This window comes from Mastigoproctus giganteus, chromosome 8 (genome assembly GCF_048544385.1).
Source record: "Mastigoproctus giganteus isolate SK-2022 chromosome 8, ASM4854438v1, whole genome shotgun sequence".
NCBI classification, from domain to species: Eukaryota; Metazoa; Arthropoda; class Arachnida; order Uropygi; family Thelyphonidae; genus Mastigoproctus; species Mastigoproctus giganteus.
Genome location: NC_143582.1, coordinates 80,064,433 through 80,081,876, shown reverse-complemented (window position 1 = coordinate 80,081,876; position 17,444 = coordinate 80,064,433). Strand labels below are relative to the sequence as shown.

The 17,444-nt window shown below is 36.8% G+C and overlaps 1 protein-coding gene across 1 annotated transcript in view; it reads left to right on the top strand.

Annotated features, from left to right (window-relative positions):
• The first annotated feature begins 1,196 nt into the window (after positions 1-1,196).
• The window catches only part of Sirt1 (NAD-dependent protein deacetylase sirtuin-1), a 171,147-nt gene continuing 154,899 nt past the window's right edge, over positions 1,197-17,444 (top strand). The window contains exon 1 of the mRNA XM_090379531.1: positions 1,197-1,354. Within this exon, the coding sequence (XP_090235657.1) occupies positions 1,198-1,354 (157 nt within the window). The 5' untranslated portion in view covers position 1,197. The remainder of the gene's footprint in view (positions 1,355-17,444) is intronic.

Here is a 17,444-nt window from a genome sequence, read left to right as displayed (position 1 = left end):
ATTTTTTTTGCTGTCATTATTATCACGACTTGTACGATAATATTGTCATAATAACAGGCCCAATGAGAGGGGGGGGGGATTTGGGAGCTACAGTAAACAGCCCGGAATTCTTTGCGGCTCAGACCTTAATACATATTACATTTTAAGTAATAAGTTAATTTTTAATAATTAGAAAAAATTCTACTAATTTAACAAAATAAAATGTTTTTATTTTATTTTTTAATCTTATTGATTTATTATATGTTAAAATTGACTTGTTTTTAATTCTTAGATCTCACGTGAGTACACATAAACACATGGGGACCCTTCATACTTTATGAATAAAGTACCTCATAAAGCCGGGATTTTTATTGCGCATGTGCATTTTATTTCATAAAATTCACATATGTAATAAAATAATAATTATTATTTAATTACCAGAAAATAAAATTTAGGTTCATGAATAAAACTGAAATACAAATTTTTAAGACTTTGAGGGGTTTCAAAGATTATTTTGTGCAGCTCTCGGGATTACTGAGCTTGGCAAGGGCCGCCGCACAAGCGTGTACACATTCACACACACGGTGAAGAATTTTGAAAAGAAATAATATCTATTTATAAAAATAAGTCACATAATTTAAAGAAGAAATACTCATTCCAATTTTTTTTTTTCTAAGTGAATCCTTTCTGTTTTGCTATCCAAAGAAAAGAAAAAGACATTCTTATTTTACAAAATTTTTGCTTGCAATCTGAGTACTATATTTACAAATGAAAAATTCACATTCGGAAAGTTAATATTATTTTCTCTAATTCCGAAAGGATTTATTAACTAAAGTGTTTATTTAATATTGAAAAAAAAATGATATTTTAATGTTACTCCGACTCTTTCCCAAGACAATTCGCTCATGAAGGAAGTCATGTGAAGAATTTCTTTTGTGTTCTTATTTAAGAACTTTTGTTTGTTATTTAGTTTATGGATATAACACGAATGTGAAACATGTAACTGGGAGTCTCTGATTTATCAGTGAATTTTAAAATGTCTTTCTTTTCAAATAATTTGTACTTTTATATATATATACTTATGTTCGTACGTCTAGATATAGGTTTTCGTTTTCGCTTTGCTACAACTTCCTGTTTGCTCTAGTACCCGGATGAAAGCATTGACGTAAATATATGCGTGTAACGATTGCGCAGTTTTGAACGTTCGAAGCCTTCAAGATGGCTGAGATAGTTCAGTCTTCGTGTGCTGAACCTTCATTTAAACGTCCAAGGCTAGAAAATTGTGATAATTTTCAGGTTTCTGAAGGCTTAATTGATATAAGAGAAGACTGTAACCATTTACAGATGGACGTCGGGCCTAAAAACGTTCCATACGGTAAGTTTTTGTTGGTTATTTAATGGCGGTTCAAGAGTAGCTTCGTTGCCTTTGCCAACCTGGCAGCTGAGGTTTACGCCGTATGAGCTGTGATTAGCCAACCCGAGACTCGCTACAGGCGAGAGTTGATGCTAAGCCTAATTCTCGTAGCGTAACACACGAAATTGTTAATACCGGGCATCTACTGTGTTGCAAATGTAGCGGAAGCAATAGCAACGTTCGCGCTGAGGTGGAGAGTTTGATTGTTGACATGCAGGTCGTTGGCACACAATTGCACGTGGCCCTTAAAACCGATTAATGTAATTAATAAACTTGTATGTATACACACGTAGTAATATCATGTGGCAGTTAATGCTTACTGAAGTTTGTCAATAGATTTCAGTTCTGAAATGGGTCGAAACCCGATAGTCTCGTTCATAGTATGTGACAGTATACATACACTGTATTCTGCACTGAAGTTTCAATTTCGGGATTTTAACTCGCTTTATAGATCCGTTTCTTAATTTCAGATCTTTCTTAGAATTGAAAAATACCACTGGATAGTATGTGAGGCACATACAATATGTAAATAGACTGGAGCCTAAGACATGATTTTTTTTCTTATTAAATATTAGCATTAGCATTAGTAGAGGCATTATTATTAAATATAGGGTAAATTTTATTTTTTATCCCACGTATCCCATCTCGGCATCGATATAACACTGGTGATACGTATACTACACGCTTGTGAATTTAATATAATTAATAAACGTGTATGTATACACACGCAGTAATATCATGTGGCAGTTAATGCTTACTGAAGTTTGTCAATAGAGTTCTGAAATGGGTCGGAACCAAAGTCTTCATAGTTTACTATTATGTGACAGTATATTCTGCACTGAAGTTTTCGGATCTTTCTCAGAATTGTAAAAATACCACTCGTTAGTATGCGAAGCACATGCAATATGTAAATAGATTGAAGGTTAAGGCATTTACGCGTCAATTTTTTTTTTCTTATTTTTATAGGGTACATTTTATTTCTTATCCCACGTTTCACATCTCAGCATCAAAATAACACTGGTGATACATATACTACACGGTTGTGAATTTGTAGTACATACATATTTGGCATAAATAAAAATCTCATTTTGACGATTCTTTTTTGATAATTATTCCTATCTACATCACATAGCATATTCAAAAATAGTTTACTGTTTTTGTAATTTTTATCATACTTTAGTTTATTTGAAGTGTGCTAGAAACCTTTCTGTACTGATGCTTTATACAATGATTTTCAAAGTAGGGATGTGATAAAACTTGTTTTGAAAATAAGTGCATTCCTTCTGAGTATATTGTGGGTTGGAAGAATAATTTTTTTCTTTCTGTCATTTTAGAAAGAGAGCAGCTTAAAATATTTCTACTTAGATGACAAGAAAAAATCCGTGCAGTAAGTTTGGATTTTTTCATGAACATCCGAGTTGAGAAAAAGTAGGAGCTGTTATGCTTGTTATTACATTTATTTTGCATTATTTTATGTTTGTTATTAATGTATTTTATTTCTCCATTTATTTACTGTTGTATTTCCACATGGTTAGTGTTTCCGATAATATTTTTTTAGAAGTTCTTCTTTCTTCTTCTTTGGTCCTTAGCTGGCAGCTAGAGGAGGCGGTTGGCCATGCAACCAGTACGCTGCTGTGGGTACCACAGGGTTTCGGAAATTCCATGCGGTTTCTTGCCTAGTTTTCCTAGTTTCCCAGTTCTGGTCATTTCGGCAGGATGGCCACCCTCCTCCTTTCGCAGCCGGACTTGGGACCGTCCTTGGCGGAGTTAATATTTTCCGATAATATTTTTTTAGAAGTTACAGGTCGCTACAGATGTTTTTTAGAATAAGCAAATAATGTTTGTAATATGTATATATGTAATACATTTGTAATGTGTGTGTGTGTGTATAAAGACAAAATTATATTATGAAGAAGTAATTTAATATCACGTGCCTTGGAGACATGCTTTGTGGCTAGCTTTGATTATGAAAGAAACTAACTTTAAAAATTATGGTGTTGCAGTTTTGAATTTATGTATCAATCCCTAAACTGTTTTATTTGAAGATACATGTCCAATTGTTTAGCTGGAATTTTCAAGCTTATAATTTTCAGGAAATTATTATTATTATTATTATTGTTGCTCTTATATTAGTTCTCCCTGATTGGGGGATTCCACTCCGTGACAGGTACTGCTACCAAGTACACAGGGTGGTTGTAATGTCTGGTGTTATTGTTGGTTATTATTATTATTATTAGCCATATGGTGCAAGAAAGCTTGAGGCTTATGCTGCACCAGCCAAAAAAAATTCTCAAGTTACCCTGAGAGAGAGAGTGTCAGAAGTAGAAAGGAATCACCAAGAAAGAGAAGAATGATGACATCCAGCTCAGGACCCTGGGTGTGCCAAGCCCATACTCACCAGATGTGGGTGCCTCCATAGCCAGGTGGGCAGGAGCAGCAGTGCATAGCACACACTTCTTAATTAGACTGGAGTTCGAGCCCGTGACCACGAAATACGAAGGATGCGGAAAGGTCAGGGAATGACCACCGCATATCCCGGGAGCAATATGGCCTTAGTTGCTAATGATCCTAAAAACCAAATAACAACAACAACATCACCAGATGTGAGCTCCTGGGGTTAATATCTGTGAACAGAGGTTGTTCCAGAACACTTAAGTTGAAGGGAAGGATGAGGAAGAAGAAAAGTTGGTTCCGTGAATTTGAAGTTGGACAGTAAAAAGATGTCGACTGGTTGTGGCACATGTTTGGACTGGTTTGGAAGAGAGAAAGAGAGGAGGAATTATAAAAGCCAATTCAGAAGAGCTGTGCCCATGGAGGTATCTATAGAAAAGGCATGTAGCAGACACAGAACATCTATGAGACAGAGGTTGTAAAGACTTTGTAAGAGATAGGTTATTAATTGATCTAACTGCCATCTTTTGAATGGAGTCTAGAAGCCTGAGAAGAAAGATTATGGAGGCATCGCCCCAGATGTGAGAACAATATTCAATTGTAGGATGGATTTGAGATTTGTACAGAGTGGGTAGCTATTTAGAAGAAAAATAACGGCAAGCGTGAAAGACACAACCCAATTTTTTTAGATGCAGAACAAGTAGTATTTGTGATATGCTTATGCCAAGAGAGATTAGAAGTTAGGGTAATTTCTAATAGAGATATAATCTTGTCTAGAAATTTGAGTGTCAACAAAGATAAGCATAGGATAAACAAACAAAGATAAGCAAATTCTTTTGCAGTATATGAGAGGATTCAGTTTTAAAAGGGTTTAAAATTAACTAAGTTATCTTTTCACCATTGCAGAATTACCTGGAGATCAGGTAAAGTTCTCACTTAGTTTGTGGTGATTTCAATTTACCTCCTCAGCTATCTAATCTGAAAAAGGATCTTCTGGCACACTTGAGATATGCTGATCTACAACTTATTAATGAGGCTCCAACCAGGGGGAATAACCTCTTAGATCTAGTTCTAGCCTCTATCCCTTGCTCCCTTGATTACATTACAGAAACGTCATTTGACTCTGATCATGTCCCAATACATGTGACTGCATATCTGCCAGCCCCCAAATTAGAAGCCAGAAGGACAACAAAAAAGGTTGACATCACTAGTCCCAACTTATTTGATGTAGATAAGTGCATCAGAGCCACCTCTCTCATTCCCTGGGTGACCTTAGAGACTTGTGACCCAGAGCTAGCTGTGAACATTCTCACAAACTGGATCAACATGGTTGCCAAATATGCTGCCTCTAAAAAAAATCACAATCAGTCCATATTCAAGACTTTGGTGGAATTCAGAACTCAAAACGAGTTTCCAGCTGAAGCAACAGCTCCATCGCACATGGAAACAGTCACAAAATGTCAATGATCGCATCGTTTATTCAAGGGCACGGGCTCAATTTAATCGCCTGAAATCTGAGCCAATCAAATTATACGTTAACCGAGATCTGGCTAAAGGAAAAATTCCATACAAGAAAGTGAACCTTCATTTTCCTTTGCAACTCGATCCTGAATTGTGGTTCGATTTCGTCACAAGATTTAATCGTAATCCTATACCAAACTCAGATCTGGCTCTACTAACAGAGCCCACCCAGCAAGAAGTGTTGAACACCATTCAGATCACAAAACAACAGCTGATCGTCGCCATCAATTCTCTACATGCCTCATCAACCACTCCCCAATTCATGCTCAAATGCCTAAGTCCGTACATTATTCAGCCACTTTTAATTATCTTCAACCAGTTACTCTCGAACCAGATTTTCCCACAGCAATGGAAAAACTATCTCATCAAACCTTTAGCCAAAGTTCAGTCGCCATCGAAACCTAAACACTTCCGACCCATCTCCAACTCCTCCAGCCTGCTGAAGCTCCTGGAGAGACCTTACTCCCCATCTTCACCAAGCAGATCTTGCCCAGTAATCCAGCCCAAATTCACTACTCCCTTCCAAACAGATCAACGATCACCAATCTGCTAGCCACCACGAATACTATCTTGTCAGCATTCGAGAAAAGGCACGAACTAGCTGTTACTTACTTAGACATTGAGGCTGCATTTGATGCCGTCCAAGTAAACCAACTACTCACTCTCCTGGAATGCCACTTCCAGATCACAGGGAACATATTATGCTTTCTCTCCTCTCTTCTGAATAACAGAGTTATAAAGCTTCATACAGGAGATCGCACCCTTACTAGATCTGTCACCGCAGGAGTCCCACAAGGAGGGGTCCTCTCCGGCCTTCTGTTCTCATCTATTATCTTCCCACTGGTTGCACATTCTCGATGTCACTGAGCTATGCAGATGATATCAAGATACTCACTCCCATCATTCCTGGTGGACCTTGATCTGGTAAAAACGGAAATTAACAACACTCTCACTGCAGTCACATCTTACCTCTGCCAGTTTGGGCTCAAGATCAATCCTGCTGAGTCAGAATTCATGGTGTATTCATTGAAGTAAACTCCTTCTTCTCTCCAGCCTTCGGTCAGCAACACCCTCATCCCAATTGTGTCCAGCCATCGTGATCTGGGCGTTGTATTCGACTCCAAACTTCAATTCAACGCCCACATAGACATGCTCCTCACACGTGCTTCAAGACTCCGGTGGATAGCAAAACAGCATCTCCTTCATATCAGAGATAAAAAGACAACCGTGAGGTACATAAGAACAATTATCTTTCCACCTTTACTCTATGCTGCTGAAATTTGGTCGTCAGCGGCACCGTCAATAAAGAAACCACTCTTTGCCGCAGAATTCTGGCTCCTAAAGTGGGCCAACAGGAAGCACAACATTCCAGCTCTGATTCATACCACGCAGCTTGCCAACTCTCTTGGGATTCCACGGCTTCCCACCTTAGTCAATGACCAATGCCTCCTAGCAACAGTCAAGATGATAACAGGCATAATTGCAACACCTTCATTCTGGGATACCTGTGGCTGGAGGATCCCCCCTGCTGCCCTTAGGGCCAATCCTGAGCTCTACTCACATTCAGCACGACTCCATCTCTCGGACAGGTTCCTCCCTCAGCAGATGCTCAAGCAAACCCAGGCACTTGACGCCGACCTGAACAAATTTGCTGTTGTCAGACTTACTGGAAAAAAATTATGACTAGCAGGACTAATCAGCAGTGACTGATGTGTACCTTGCATCTGTTCCTGTCTGATTGAGCTGGTTCTCTTATCTCGATGTTAAGTCAGTTCAATCAAACTTAACTCTCATAAGGAGTTCTCTGTTTTGTATCAAAATATGTTTTCATTTGTAAAATTACTTTGTATTGTTCGATTTTCCCGGAAGTTTCGGGAGGCTGTAAAAATGTAAACCCCTGGCTTTTTGGCCGTGAAGGGCATTAAAGATTCTCTCTCTCTCTCTCTATCAGCATTTATGGAATTGGTGGTGGATATTTGAGAAGATGAAGCTGTTTATGCAGGGTAGGGTTTCTCAAACTGAAAGGTGGAGTGAAACTTCTCATCAGCGGAACAATAGATAGGGCTTCCATTCAGTGGAAAAAAGTTGTTAATATACCAGGGGAAAAGAGTGAGAGAAAGAACTGAACCTTGGAAAATACCAGTATTAGTGGAGAAGTTAAAAAACAGAGAACCATCTGTCATCACTTGCAGAGAACAGTCAGAAAGAAAACTGGATACTCAATTGCAAAATAAAAAAAAGTTGTCAATCCATAAGATAGAGCTTGTTTAGAAGACCTTTATGCTAAACATGATTAAAAAAAAGCTTTAAAAATGTCAAGCCACTATCTGAGATTCACCAAACTTTTCAATTGAATTTGTCCATAGATGGGTAATACAGGCCAGTATATCAACAGTGGGTTGACACTGTTGGAATCCATATTGATCATTGATCAGATGGAAGGTTTCGAGATTGTTTAGGAGTTGGCAGTTAATGTATTTCTCCATTACTTTGGAAAGAGTAGAGGTAAGTGCAATGGGACGATAACTGGATGGGAGAGATTTGTCACCCTTTCTAGGAACTGGCATAAGCAAATCTTCAAGTAGAAGGAAAAACACTGTTGGAATAAGAAAGTGTAAAAAGGTGTCACAGAACAGGAGCAAGCTGAGAGCACAAGTTTTGAGAACAAGTGCAAAACTGCCATCAGGACTGGCGCCTCCGTAGCCAGGTGGGAAGGAGCAGCAGTGCATAGCACACGCTTCTTGATTAGACCGGGGTTCGAGCCCGTCACCACCAAATATGGAGGATGCGGAAAGGTCAGGGAATGACCACCACATATCCCGGAGCAATATGGCCTTAGTTGCTAATGCTCCTAAAAACCAAACAACAAGCCATCAGGACTTGGAGCTTTCTTGGTATCAAGATTTTTCAAAAAATTCTTCTGACACCCTTTTGATGAAAGACCACAGGAGATATTGAGTGGAGTGTACTGGGAATGGTAGGAGGTTCATCAATAGAAATGTAGGATGGTAGTAAGGTGGCTCTGTGTTTAATTGAGGAGGTAATAGAACTATCAGGTTTTAAGGGATGTGAGAATATAGATGAACAAAAATTGTGGCTGATAGCATCGCCAAGAGGCTAGAATTGTCTACTACCATTTGGACAAGAAGCACATTTTTACTCTTAGTCTGTTCAGAAACTAATGCGGTGTGATTAATGACTGCTTTTTAATTTTTGAGAGCCTTGGCGTAGGCAGAAAATGAACTTGGAGATTTGGATGCAAGCCAGTTGCAGTATGAAACATTCTTATCTTGAACAGCCTTAGTGCATTTATTGGAAAACCATGATTTAGATAAAGTGCAAAATTTTAAGGTGGAGCATGGAATAATCATCTCTAGAAGAATAATGTTACTGACACAATCTGAGCAAATGTTGACATCACAAGATTTAAAACAGTAATCTACCTAAGGAAAACAAGAGTATAAATCTTGAAGATCATCTCATTTTGCATTCTTGAATGCCAAACAATGTGAAGCTGTGATTAGCCGTGAGAGAAAGGCTCCATTGGAGAAGAGACCATCACCATGTTGTGATCTGAGGTGCTTAGGGGACCAATTATTTTGACCATGCACTTTTGGAGGGATGTTTGTGAGAAAATTACCAAGAGCATATGGTGTGTGGTTAGGAATGTCTGGAATTCTGGTAGGAAAATGAACAATCCATGTCATTATTAATTACAAATGCCTCAGCACCTCAACCAGCTGGATCCATATAACTAGAAAACTGAAACTATTGGAGTTGTGGAAGTTAATCTCCAAGGAAAATTACTTTGCTGTTAGGAAAGTTGGACTGGAGAAAGTTCAGTTTCAAAAAAAAAGGAAGTCAAAGAGGTTCCAACTAATTAGTGGAGTTGAGAGAATGATATTGGAAAAAGATGAATTTGACACAATGGTGGTAGAGAGATTTTAAGCTAGAGAAGATTGAAAAACAATTTCAAATTATTAAGTGTTTGACAGGGAATATCAGAGTGTGTATATGCACAAGTACCACCTTTGAAGCAAAAGGAATTGCAGAGCAAATAGTTAGGATAACTGAGATGAGCAGTGGTTGAGGAAACTGATAATTGAGATTCTGGCAGAAAAAGTGAGTGGAGCTTAGCAGACTAAGTGAAAATTGACATCATTTGGACTGGAAATGAGACAACATATATTTCTGAAATGAATGAGGAAATTTTTGGAAGGTTTAGATTTTTTTGTAAATAAGTTTGTACTATTAGTTTGACTATTCATGGTGCATTCAGTAGATTATGTAAAAATATAGGGTGGGGAGAGAAATGTACAAAGTAATGAAATTTTTGAATATGTACATGCCAAAAAAATATGCCCAGCTGGTTGATGTAACATGGCTTTGTCAATGCCCCCCCCCACACACTATTTGGACTGTCACCAGTTATTACCTGGAAGAGCAGATATAGCAAGATATATACTAGCTGAAAAAAAAAGTATTTGGTTTTTTGAAATGTGCTATTAGTGCAGCGTTGAATCCAGAGTGTTTGCACTGGGGGGGATAAAAACTTTTGGGGTTACATGTAGTATATGTGTATATTTTTTTATTATTATTTAATATTTACAACATACTGTATGTATATGTTACAGACAAATCTGTATATTTATGAATGTTATAATAAAGGAATATGAGAAACAAAATAGGAATTATTTAATATCTAAATACTAATAGCCACTTCACAAAAACTGACAATAATCACAGTTTAATAAATCACTGATTAAAATTCGCAAAAAATCATACAAATTATAATCAAACATGAAAATATTATAATAATCTTATTCTTCTTTTCATATGTATCTGTCACTTCATTTATTAATTTTTTATAACTCATTTGGGCCTTCTAAGTGTATCTTCATGCAATTTTGCAATATTACAGTAGAGATACATATATAATAAAAAAGATTATAAAATGTATTGTTTATAGGCTGCAACCAAACAGCCTTGTTTGTGGTATACAAAGGAAGAATTAGCCACAAGTAGACTCTTGCTGTGAAAAAAAAACAAATAAAGGGAATCTGAAAACCGTAAAGCAGAATTGCCAACGATTGAAATAGTGGCTGCAGTACACTCCTTGCTGTGCCCAGACATCGTTTAGCCCTTCCCCTGAAAGGCATAAGACACTTTCTAATTACAATAGCATCCATCACTGAGAGACCAATTCAGGTGAACCTATTTATGGCCTGCATCCAGTCTGTCTTGTTTGTGATATACAAATAAAGAATTAGTTGCAAGTAGACCATTTGTATGAAACACTATCAAGAGATGCTTTGTGTGAAAATAAAGGGAACCATAAAATGAAAATGCTGACACTTGAAATAGTGGCTTTTAGTTACAATTTGTGCAGCCTATTTAATTATTTTTAAAATTTCGTGTGTTTTGAATTTTAGTGGTTTATTTTCCCCGTGTACCTCACTTAGTTGCTGTGATTTTTTTTGTGTTGTGTTTATTTGACATTTATTGAATTCGTGTTTTATAATTGCAGCTTTGTGTAAACTGATAATATGGCCACTACAGAGTGCAGTAAGAAGAAAATTTCAATTAAAATGAGACAAAAAATGTGGTGAAAATTTTTCAACATCTGAGGGGTCTTTGAATGAATATTAAAATAAAAATTACTATTTTTTTTCCTGGGGGGATTTTATTTCACTGGGGTGAAACTCACCCCCTGTCATCCCCCTTGGACTCAGTGCTGCTCCTAGTGCACTAATGCTTGACTTTTTACTAGTAGATTGCAATATTTATTTCAGTACTACATTTTTTTAATAATATTGGAAATTTTTACAAATGTATACTTTGCCACAAAAAATTTGTTAGCTTTAATAAAATTAATTTATGTATTAATGTATTAATTTTACATAAATTTTCAGAAAAATGTTGATAACGTAAAATGGAAGCATGTCATAATTAATTTATACCAAATTTAAGTTTTTGGAAGCATTAATTGCATGAAACTTCAGCATTACTCTATTACAACAAATTAAGCCAATATTTCAACGAAAAAAAATTTCCATTAATTTTGCCTGTATATTAAATGCGATATAGTAACATGAAATCATTCATATCCATTTTTCCAAGGTTTTTGCAGCATTCAATACATGAAAATTTTGCATAGCTGAAATAGAAAAACAATTTGCAATATGTTACTTTGCGTATCAATTATTTTATCACCATCATTTTACCACATATTATCATCTACATCTACATGTTTACTTGAAAATTGATGCTTTCTATATTCATTATAGAAGAAAAAACGCCATGGGCCAGCTGATACCATATATAGCGCACAACTTGTCTAACTCCCCCTCCCCCCACTTTCATAGAATTATAAAACATGATGATCTGCATTTCTCTCCCCACTGAAGCATCAATTTTATTATGATAATGCACACTGCCTATCAGAATAATGTGCTAGCTTTTTTTGGTAATGTATTATACTTTAGTATGAATAGTGGCAAATAATGCAAGATAGCATGCTTGAACAGCATCATCCAAAAGAAAAACAAAAACCCAACGCTTCCATTATCACTTGTTCATTTCCTCTAACAATTTGTGTAGTTCTTCCTTGAATTTATTAAAACCACCCACCTCTTGACAACACTAAATGTGAGTTTGTTCAACAGTCAATTACCTGCTGGCTGAAGGTAAATTTCTGCACATCTATCTTGCAACCATCCTTCCCTAATCTGTGTAGTCTGTTGCAAGGACAAGGATTCTGTCACCATCGAACTTACTCAGTCCATTCAAAGCCTTAAATACCTCATTCAGATCTCCTCACAGGTGTTTAGTCTTCAGATACTGCAATTTACAGAACTGAAGTCTTTACTGGTAAGAGCACCCTTTTGCTCACTAATATTGTTGCTCTTCTTTGCACTGTTTTCAACAGATCCACATCCTAACTAAAATGAGGCTTTCAGACCTGTATGCAGTATTCAAGAATGTGGCATAACTATTGCCTCATACAAGAGAATAATCACTTCCTTATCTTTGCTGGCAAAATTCTTATATATCATTGACAAACTCCATGAGCTGGCCTGCTAGCCTGTCTTCATTGCTCAGATAACTTTGTAACTGACTGCACAATTACCCAGTCTTTTTCATTCTCCACCATCCTTAAAGGGATACCACATAGTTAGTACATTAATCTGGTATTACGCCTATGTGAAGTACCTTCCATTTGTTAATATTAAACATCATTTGCCACTTCTCAGTCCATCTGCCTGATTTGTCTAGATCTTATTGCAATAGCATACTACCTGATTACTGTGATTAACCACCCTGCCAACCTTTGTATCATCTGAAAACTTATACATTAAACCTTCATCAATGTCATTAACAAATATAAAAAACAACAATGGGTCCAGTACTGAACTCTGGGTGACTTGGGTATTAACATTAGTCCAAGAAGAGTTACTGCCCATTGATAACCACGCTCTGTCTTTTCCCATTTAACCATCCCTTTATCCATAGCAATAACTTGCTCTTATAGACTGCTATACACTGCTCCAATTTGTATAGCAGTCTTTTATATGCAACAGTAGCAAATGCTTTTCTGCAGTCTGTGATGTCAAAATTACTTACTCCTTAACAAACCCATATTGTGACTACAGTATAATCTCATTTCTGTCTATGCGGTCCTGAATTATTTCTTTAACTAGTGATTTTGTTATTTTTCCTTGAACAGAAGTCAGGCTAATAAGTCTAATTACTCGTGTCACTCTTTGACCCTCCTTTGTGAATGATACTTTTGCACATCTCCAGTCCATAGGGATCTCCTCTGAATCTAAAGGTGCTCTCCTAATCATGTCTAAAGATTTATTACCTCTTTTGCTGCCTTGGCAGTTATCACAAAATCATTCAGCCTCCTGTTAGAATTTTACTCAATTCTGGCATCCCCATCCCTAAAAAAAATTCCCGGTGTGTGAATTTAGATGCAGAATACCTATTCAATTTGTCAGCATCCTGATCAAAATCATCAACAGTTAAACTATTAATATCTGATGGACCAATGTTATTCATCCCCTTCCATGTAGTGTTTATATAATTAAAGAAGTCTTTGCTGCTTATCATTGCATTCTTTGCCAGAGACTTTTCATAACTGTCTTTGCTTGCCTAACCTCCTTTGTGACTTGATTGCAGAGTAGATTATATCTACTATTACCTTCTGTATCATCTGATAATTTATATGCATTCCATGCATTTTTCTTCCCTGCCACAAGTCTCATCAGTTCATCTGACATCTATTTAGGTGTAAGTCTTGAACAGTATCTCCTTAGGTGGTATAAAAAAAGACTAGTAGCTTCTATGATTAAATTCCTGAATGCTTCCCATTTTGAGTTTGATGTTGGTAATTCCATCAGTTGGTTGCACTGTGTAGTATTTAAAAACTGTCTGAGACCATTACAGTCACCTTTACGAAAGAAAAAGCCATTTTCTTTACCTTTGACAATAGTTACATCTTAAATAAATGCCACTTCAATACATGTAATCACTGCCACCTAGTGGTTCTTTTAACTGCAGATTCTTAATACATGAATTGTCACTGCTGATAATAAGATCAAGACTATTGCATTCTCTCATTGCCTCTCTAACATACTGGTGTAGAAAGCAATAATCCAATAAATCCACGACTCTGCTAATGTGTGCGTGACCAACCCACAAGGTCCAGTCAATACTTGGAAAGTTAAAAGTCCCCTGTTGTGAGACATTTTGATTTACTGTCTCAGTCTGCATGTCTGGTACAATTATTCATTATACTTATCACAGCCATTATGCCTATAACGCACTTCTGCACTCATTTTTATTTCCCCCATTGCATATATCACACCAAACCGACAGCATTGTACTGTCCACTCGTGTCCACTGGTTTGCACTGCACTACTTTGGATTTTATGTGCTTAACTGAGTGCATAACCCTCCGTCTTCTCCTTTCTGTACATATTGTGTGACTCATATTTAAATTCTGAATCCCTTTTCTATGATTGACATCATGTCTGATATCCCCACTGGTTAGGTCATCAGTTGCAAGTTGATGACTTGACCATTACTTCAGATCCATCAAATCGATTTACTATGTAGCTAGCATCAGTGTACATTCAAGTATACATGCTCCTGTTTTTACTGTTAGTAATTGTAATGCTGCCAATGTATTTGCTTGCCCCACCCCAGCAAGTCTTGAACTCCCACACCTTGTTTTCCAAGCTGCTGTTAATCTGTGTAACCCCCCAGGCTTGTAGTTAAATTGACCCACCTAACACTGCCTCAATAGCATTGCCAAATATTCTTGTTCCCCTTCTATTTAAGTGTATCCCATTCCTGTAAAAATGGCCTCCTCTGTTAAGAAGCAGAGGCTACACTGAAAAAAATTCTACTTCACAATCACTGCATAGTGTCAGTCCAAGGCCAAAACGACAAGGCTTTCATCACATAGTCCTTTCTGTTGTGTCTGGAAAGAATTGCAATCACTTTCAGTTCCAGTCCTAACTTGTAACTTTTTCTCAATGTTGCTCTGTACTTATTAATTAAATCCTCAGATTTCCTACTCTTAAAAATATCATTAGTACCATTATGCACAACAAACATTTTGTGCCCTTAAAGGATGAAAGCTGCCCTACAACATCATCAACTTTAGCTGCTGGCAGATGCCCTCGTGGGTAGCAAAGTTTGTAGAATTACTGTCCCCCCATATCAGGTGGAAAAAGACCCGAGTTAGAGTCCTCGGGAGGAATTGTCAATGACGGGAGGAATTTTTATCGGCCTTTTTCACAATGGCTGAGTTAGTTGATCTTAGACGAGGGTAGCATAGTTTTTTCTCTCAGAAACTCTGGTTTTTCATCCAGCAAACAGAAAATCAACCACAGAACACAATATCCAGGCAGTATACAGGTAGTTCTCGACTTTACGAGTTAATTCGTTCCTAGCGCGCACTTGTAAAGCTTGAATTTATTTCCTATAGACATAAGGTTAAAAATAGGGGTTACGTTCTCAACAATGAAATTAGTTTATGTTTAAACAATGATTGATTTATCCAAAGAAATTAAAACGTGGTCTGTAAAATCAAGCAAATTATAATAATAAAGAAATTATTTATGACTTACAAATATTAAAGAATGTTTATTCTTCATCATCATCGACTAAAGCACACTTGTTGATCACTTATTATTGACTCTGCACTTGTTGGTTTGTTGCACAAGGAGTTGTCTTCCGAAATGTTTCAAGAGGCGTTTGTTTCCAAGATAATCTCGTTTAATTATAAATTTCACGATTGCATGCATAAGCATTTTTTAACAGCACACACAAACTAACACGATTTGCGTGGAGTAACAAGTTTACGAAGCTTAAAAGCAAAAGGAATGAAGAGAAGATTCTGAAAATTTATGTTTTTTATACGATTGAAGATTTCAGTAAAGGGGAATCACATTTCACCATAATAACGCAAAAAACCACACAATTCCTGCCTATCGATATTTTAGCAAATGCAATAACATAGAATTTACTACCCGTTTATAATTGCTTGCAGTAACAGAAAAGCCCAATAAACAGGAAAGTGCAGATTGTTTTTATTATTTTATGGTCGTGACCTCCAGAAATGAGCTTTAGAAAAATGTCACAAAGGCGTTCAACATTGGTTCTTATAACAGAACGTATGATAACGATGAAAGTGTAGTGCATTTTATTGATTCGAATTGGTAACTAATACAATTTGCACTATAAAAACGACCTTTTAGAGAGTTATACGGTGTATAGCGAAAATTTCAACTTCCGAGGTTGTGGAACGAATTACCAAAAAACAATGTGTTATTGGGTTCACATTACGATATTTTCACGATACGATGGTGTCTCTGGAACGGATTAATATCATAAAGCTGGGTACACTGTATTGTACAGCTACGCATGTGGTTTGAAATGCTGTATTTATGAATGTTTTAACATTCATTTTTTGCAGTTAATGTTCATACAATTTGTATTTTGATTTTGTTGATAATTAATACTTTGAAAAAAAAAAAAAAAAAAAAAAACTCGTAAACCTGGGAACTCGTAAAGCAAGAGCTGCTTGTATACAGAGCAGTATGGCCTTAGTCACTGATGCTACTAAAGCCCTAATATAATAACCCTGGCAGACATACCCTGGCCCTGTTCCTCCAGTCTATTTTTTGCACAATGTATTTCCCATTACCTGACAGGTTAGCTACTTCCTGTGGGACCAAGGATCTTTGTTGTGGAGGATGTATTGTCTGATGCCAGAGTATGGGCTCAAGCACTGGTCTGAGCAGCTGAATGCTTTTACCTTCCTGGAATGCAGACGTATTGGGTTTTTTAAATCAGCTACTCTGATTTACTGTTGGTAACGACAAACTCTATTGGAATTCGTTTTATTTTCTGTGATAATTCTCACATTGAGTGGTAAACTTCTTGAAGTTATTGTAGAGTGAAAACATGCCATTTGATGAAAAGCAGTTTTTTGCTAAACAATTATCTGTACTTGGCTAGACTCAATGGAGTAATGTAAATGATGTCATCTATTCTCTCAGGGTCACTCATCTTTCATGAAGCAAAAAACAGTGTAAACGAATAAAAAAAAAAAAGCAGCACATACAAGACTAATAACAATTAGGAAGGTAAAAAAAGAATAAACTATCAGCGTGTCACTGGGATTAAATATTTTTCCACTGGCCCTGTAAGGGTACAGGATGCTACTGCTGGGTTAACCTGTATATTTTATATCATTTCTGATTTTATTTTTACCACATTGGTTGTCAACTCATGGCGCTCGTTTCAATGTTAAAGCACTTTTTGGCCCTGCATCATTCTATGTAATAAAGGCTTGCTGCTATTCAGATGCTTCTCAGGTATGGCTCTTATGAAAAGGCACTTAGTTGCTGAGTTAGCTGGTATTCATCTAGTATTTAGTGAATGCATGGGAAATATGAATCATTATGCACAAAAATATCCAAGTCGTTACCACCGTGATAAACATGCACTTTTTCTAGTTGATCAAAAACTACACAAAATTGGTTGGCTATAGCCCTTGTGGATGCTGGTGCTCAGCAAGCTAAACACAATTTGGACTTCGAAGAAACAACAAACACCGTTAATT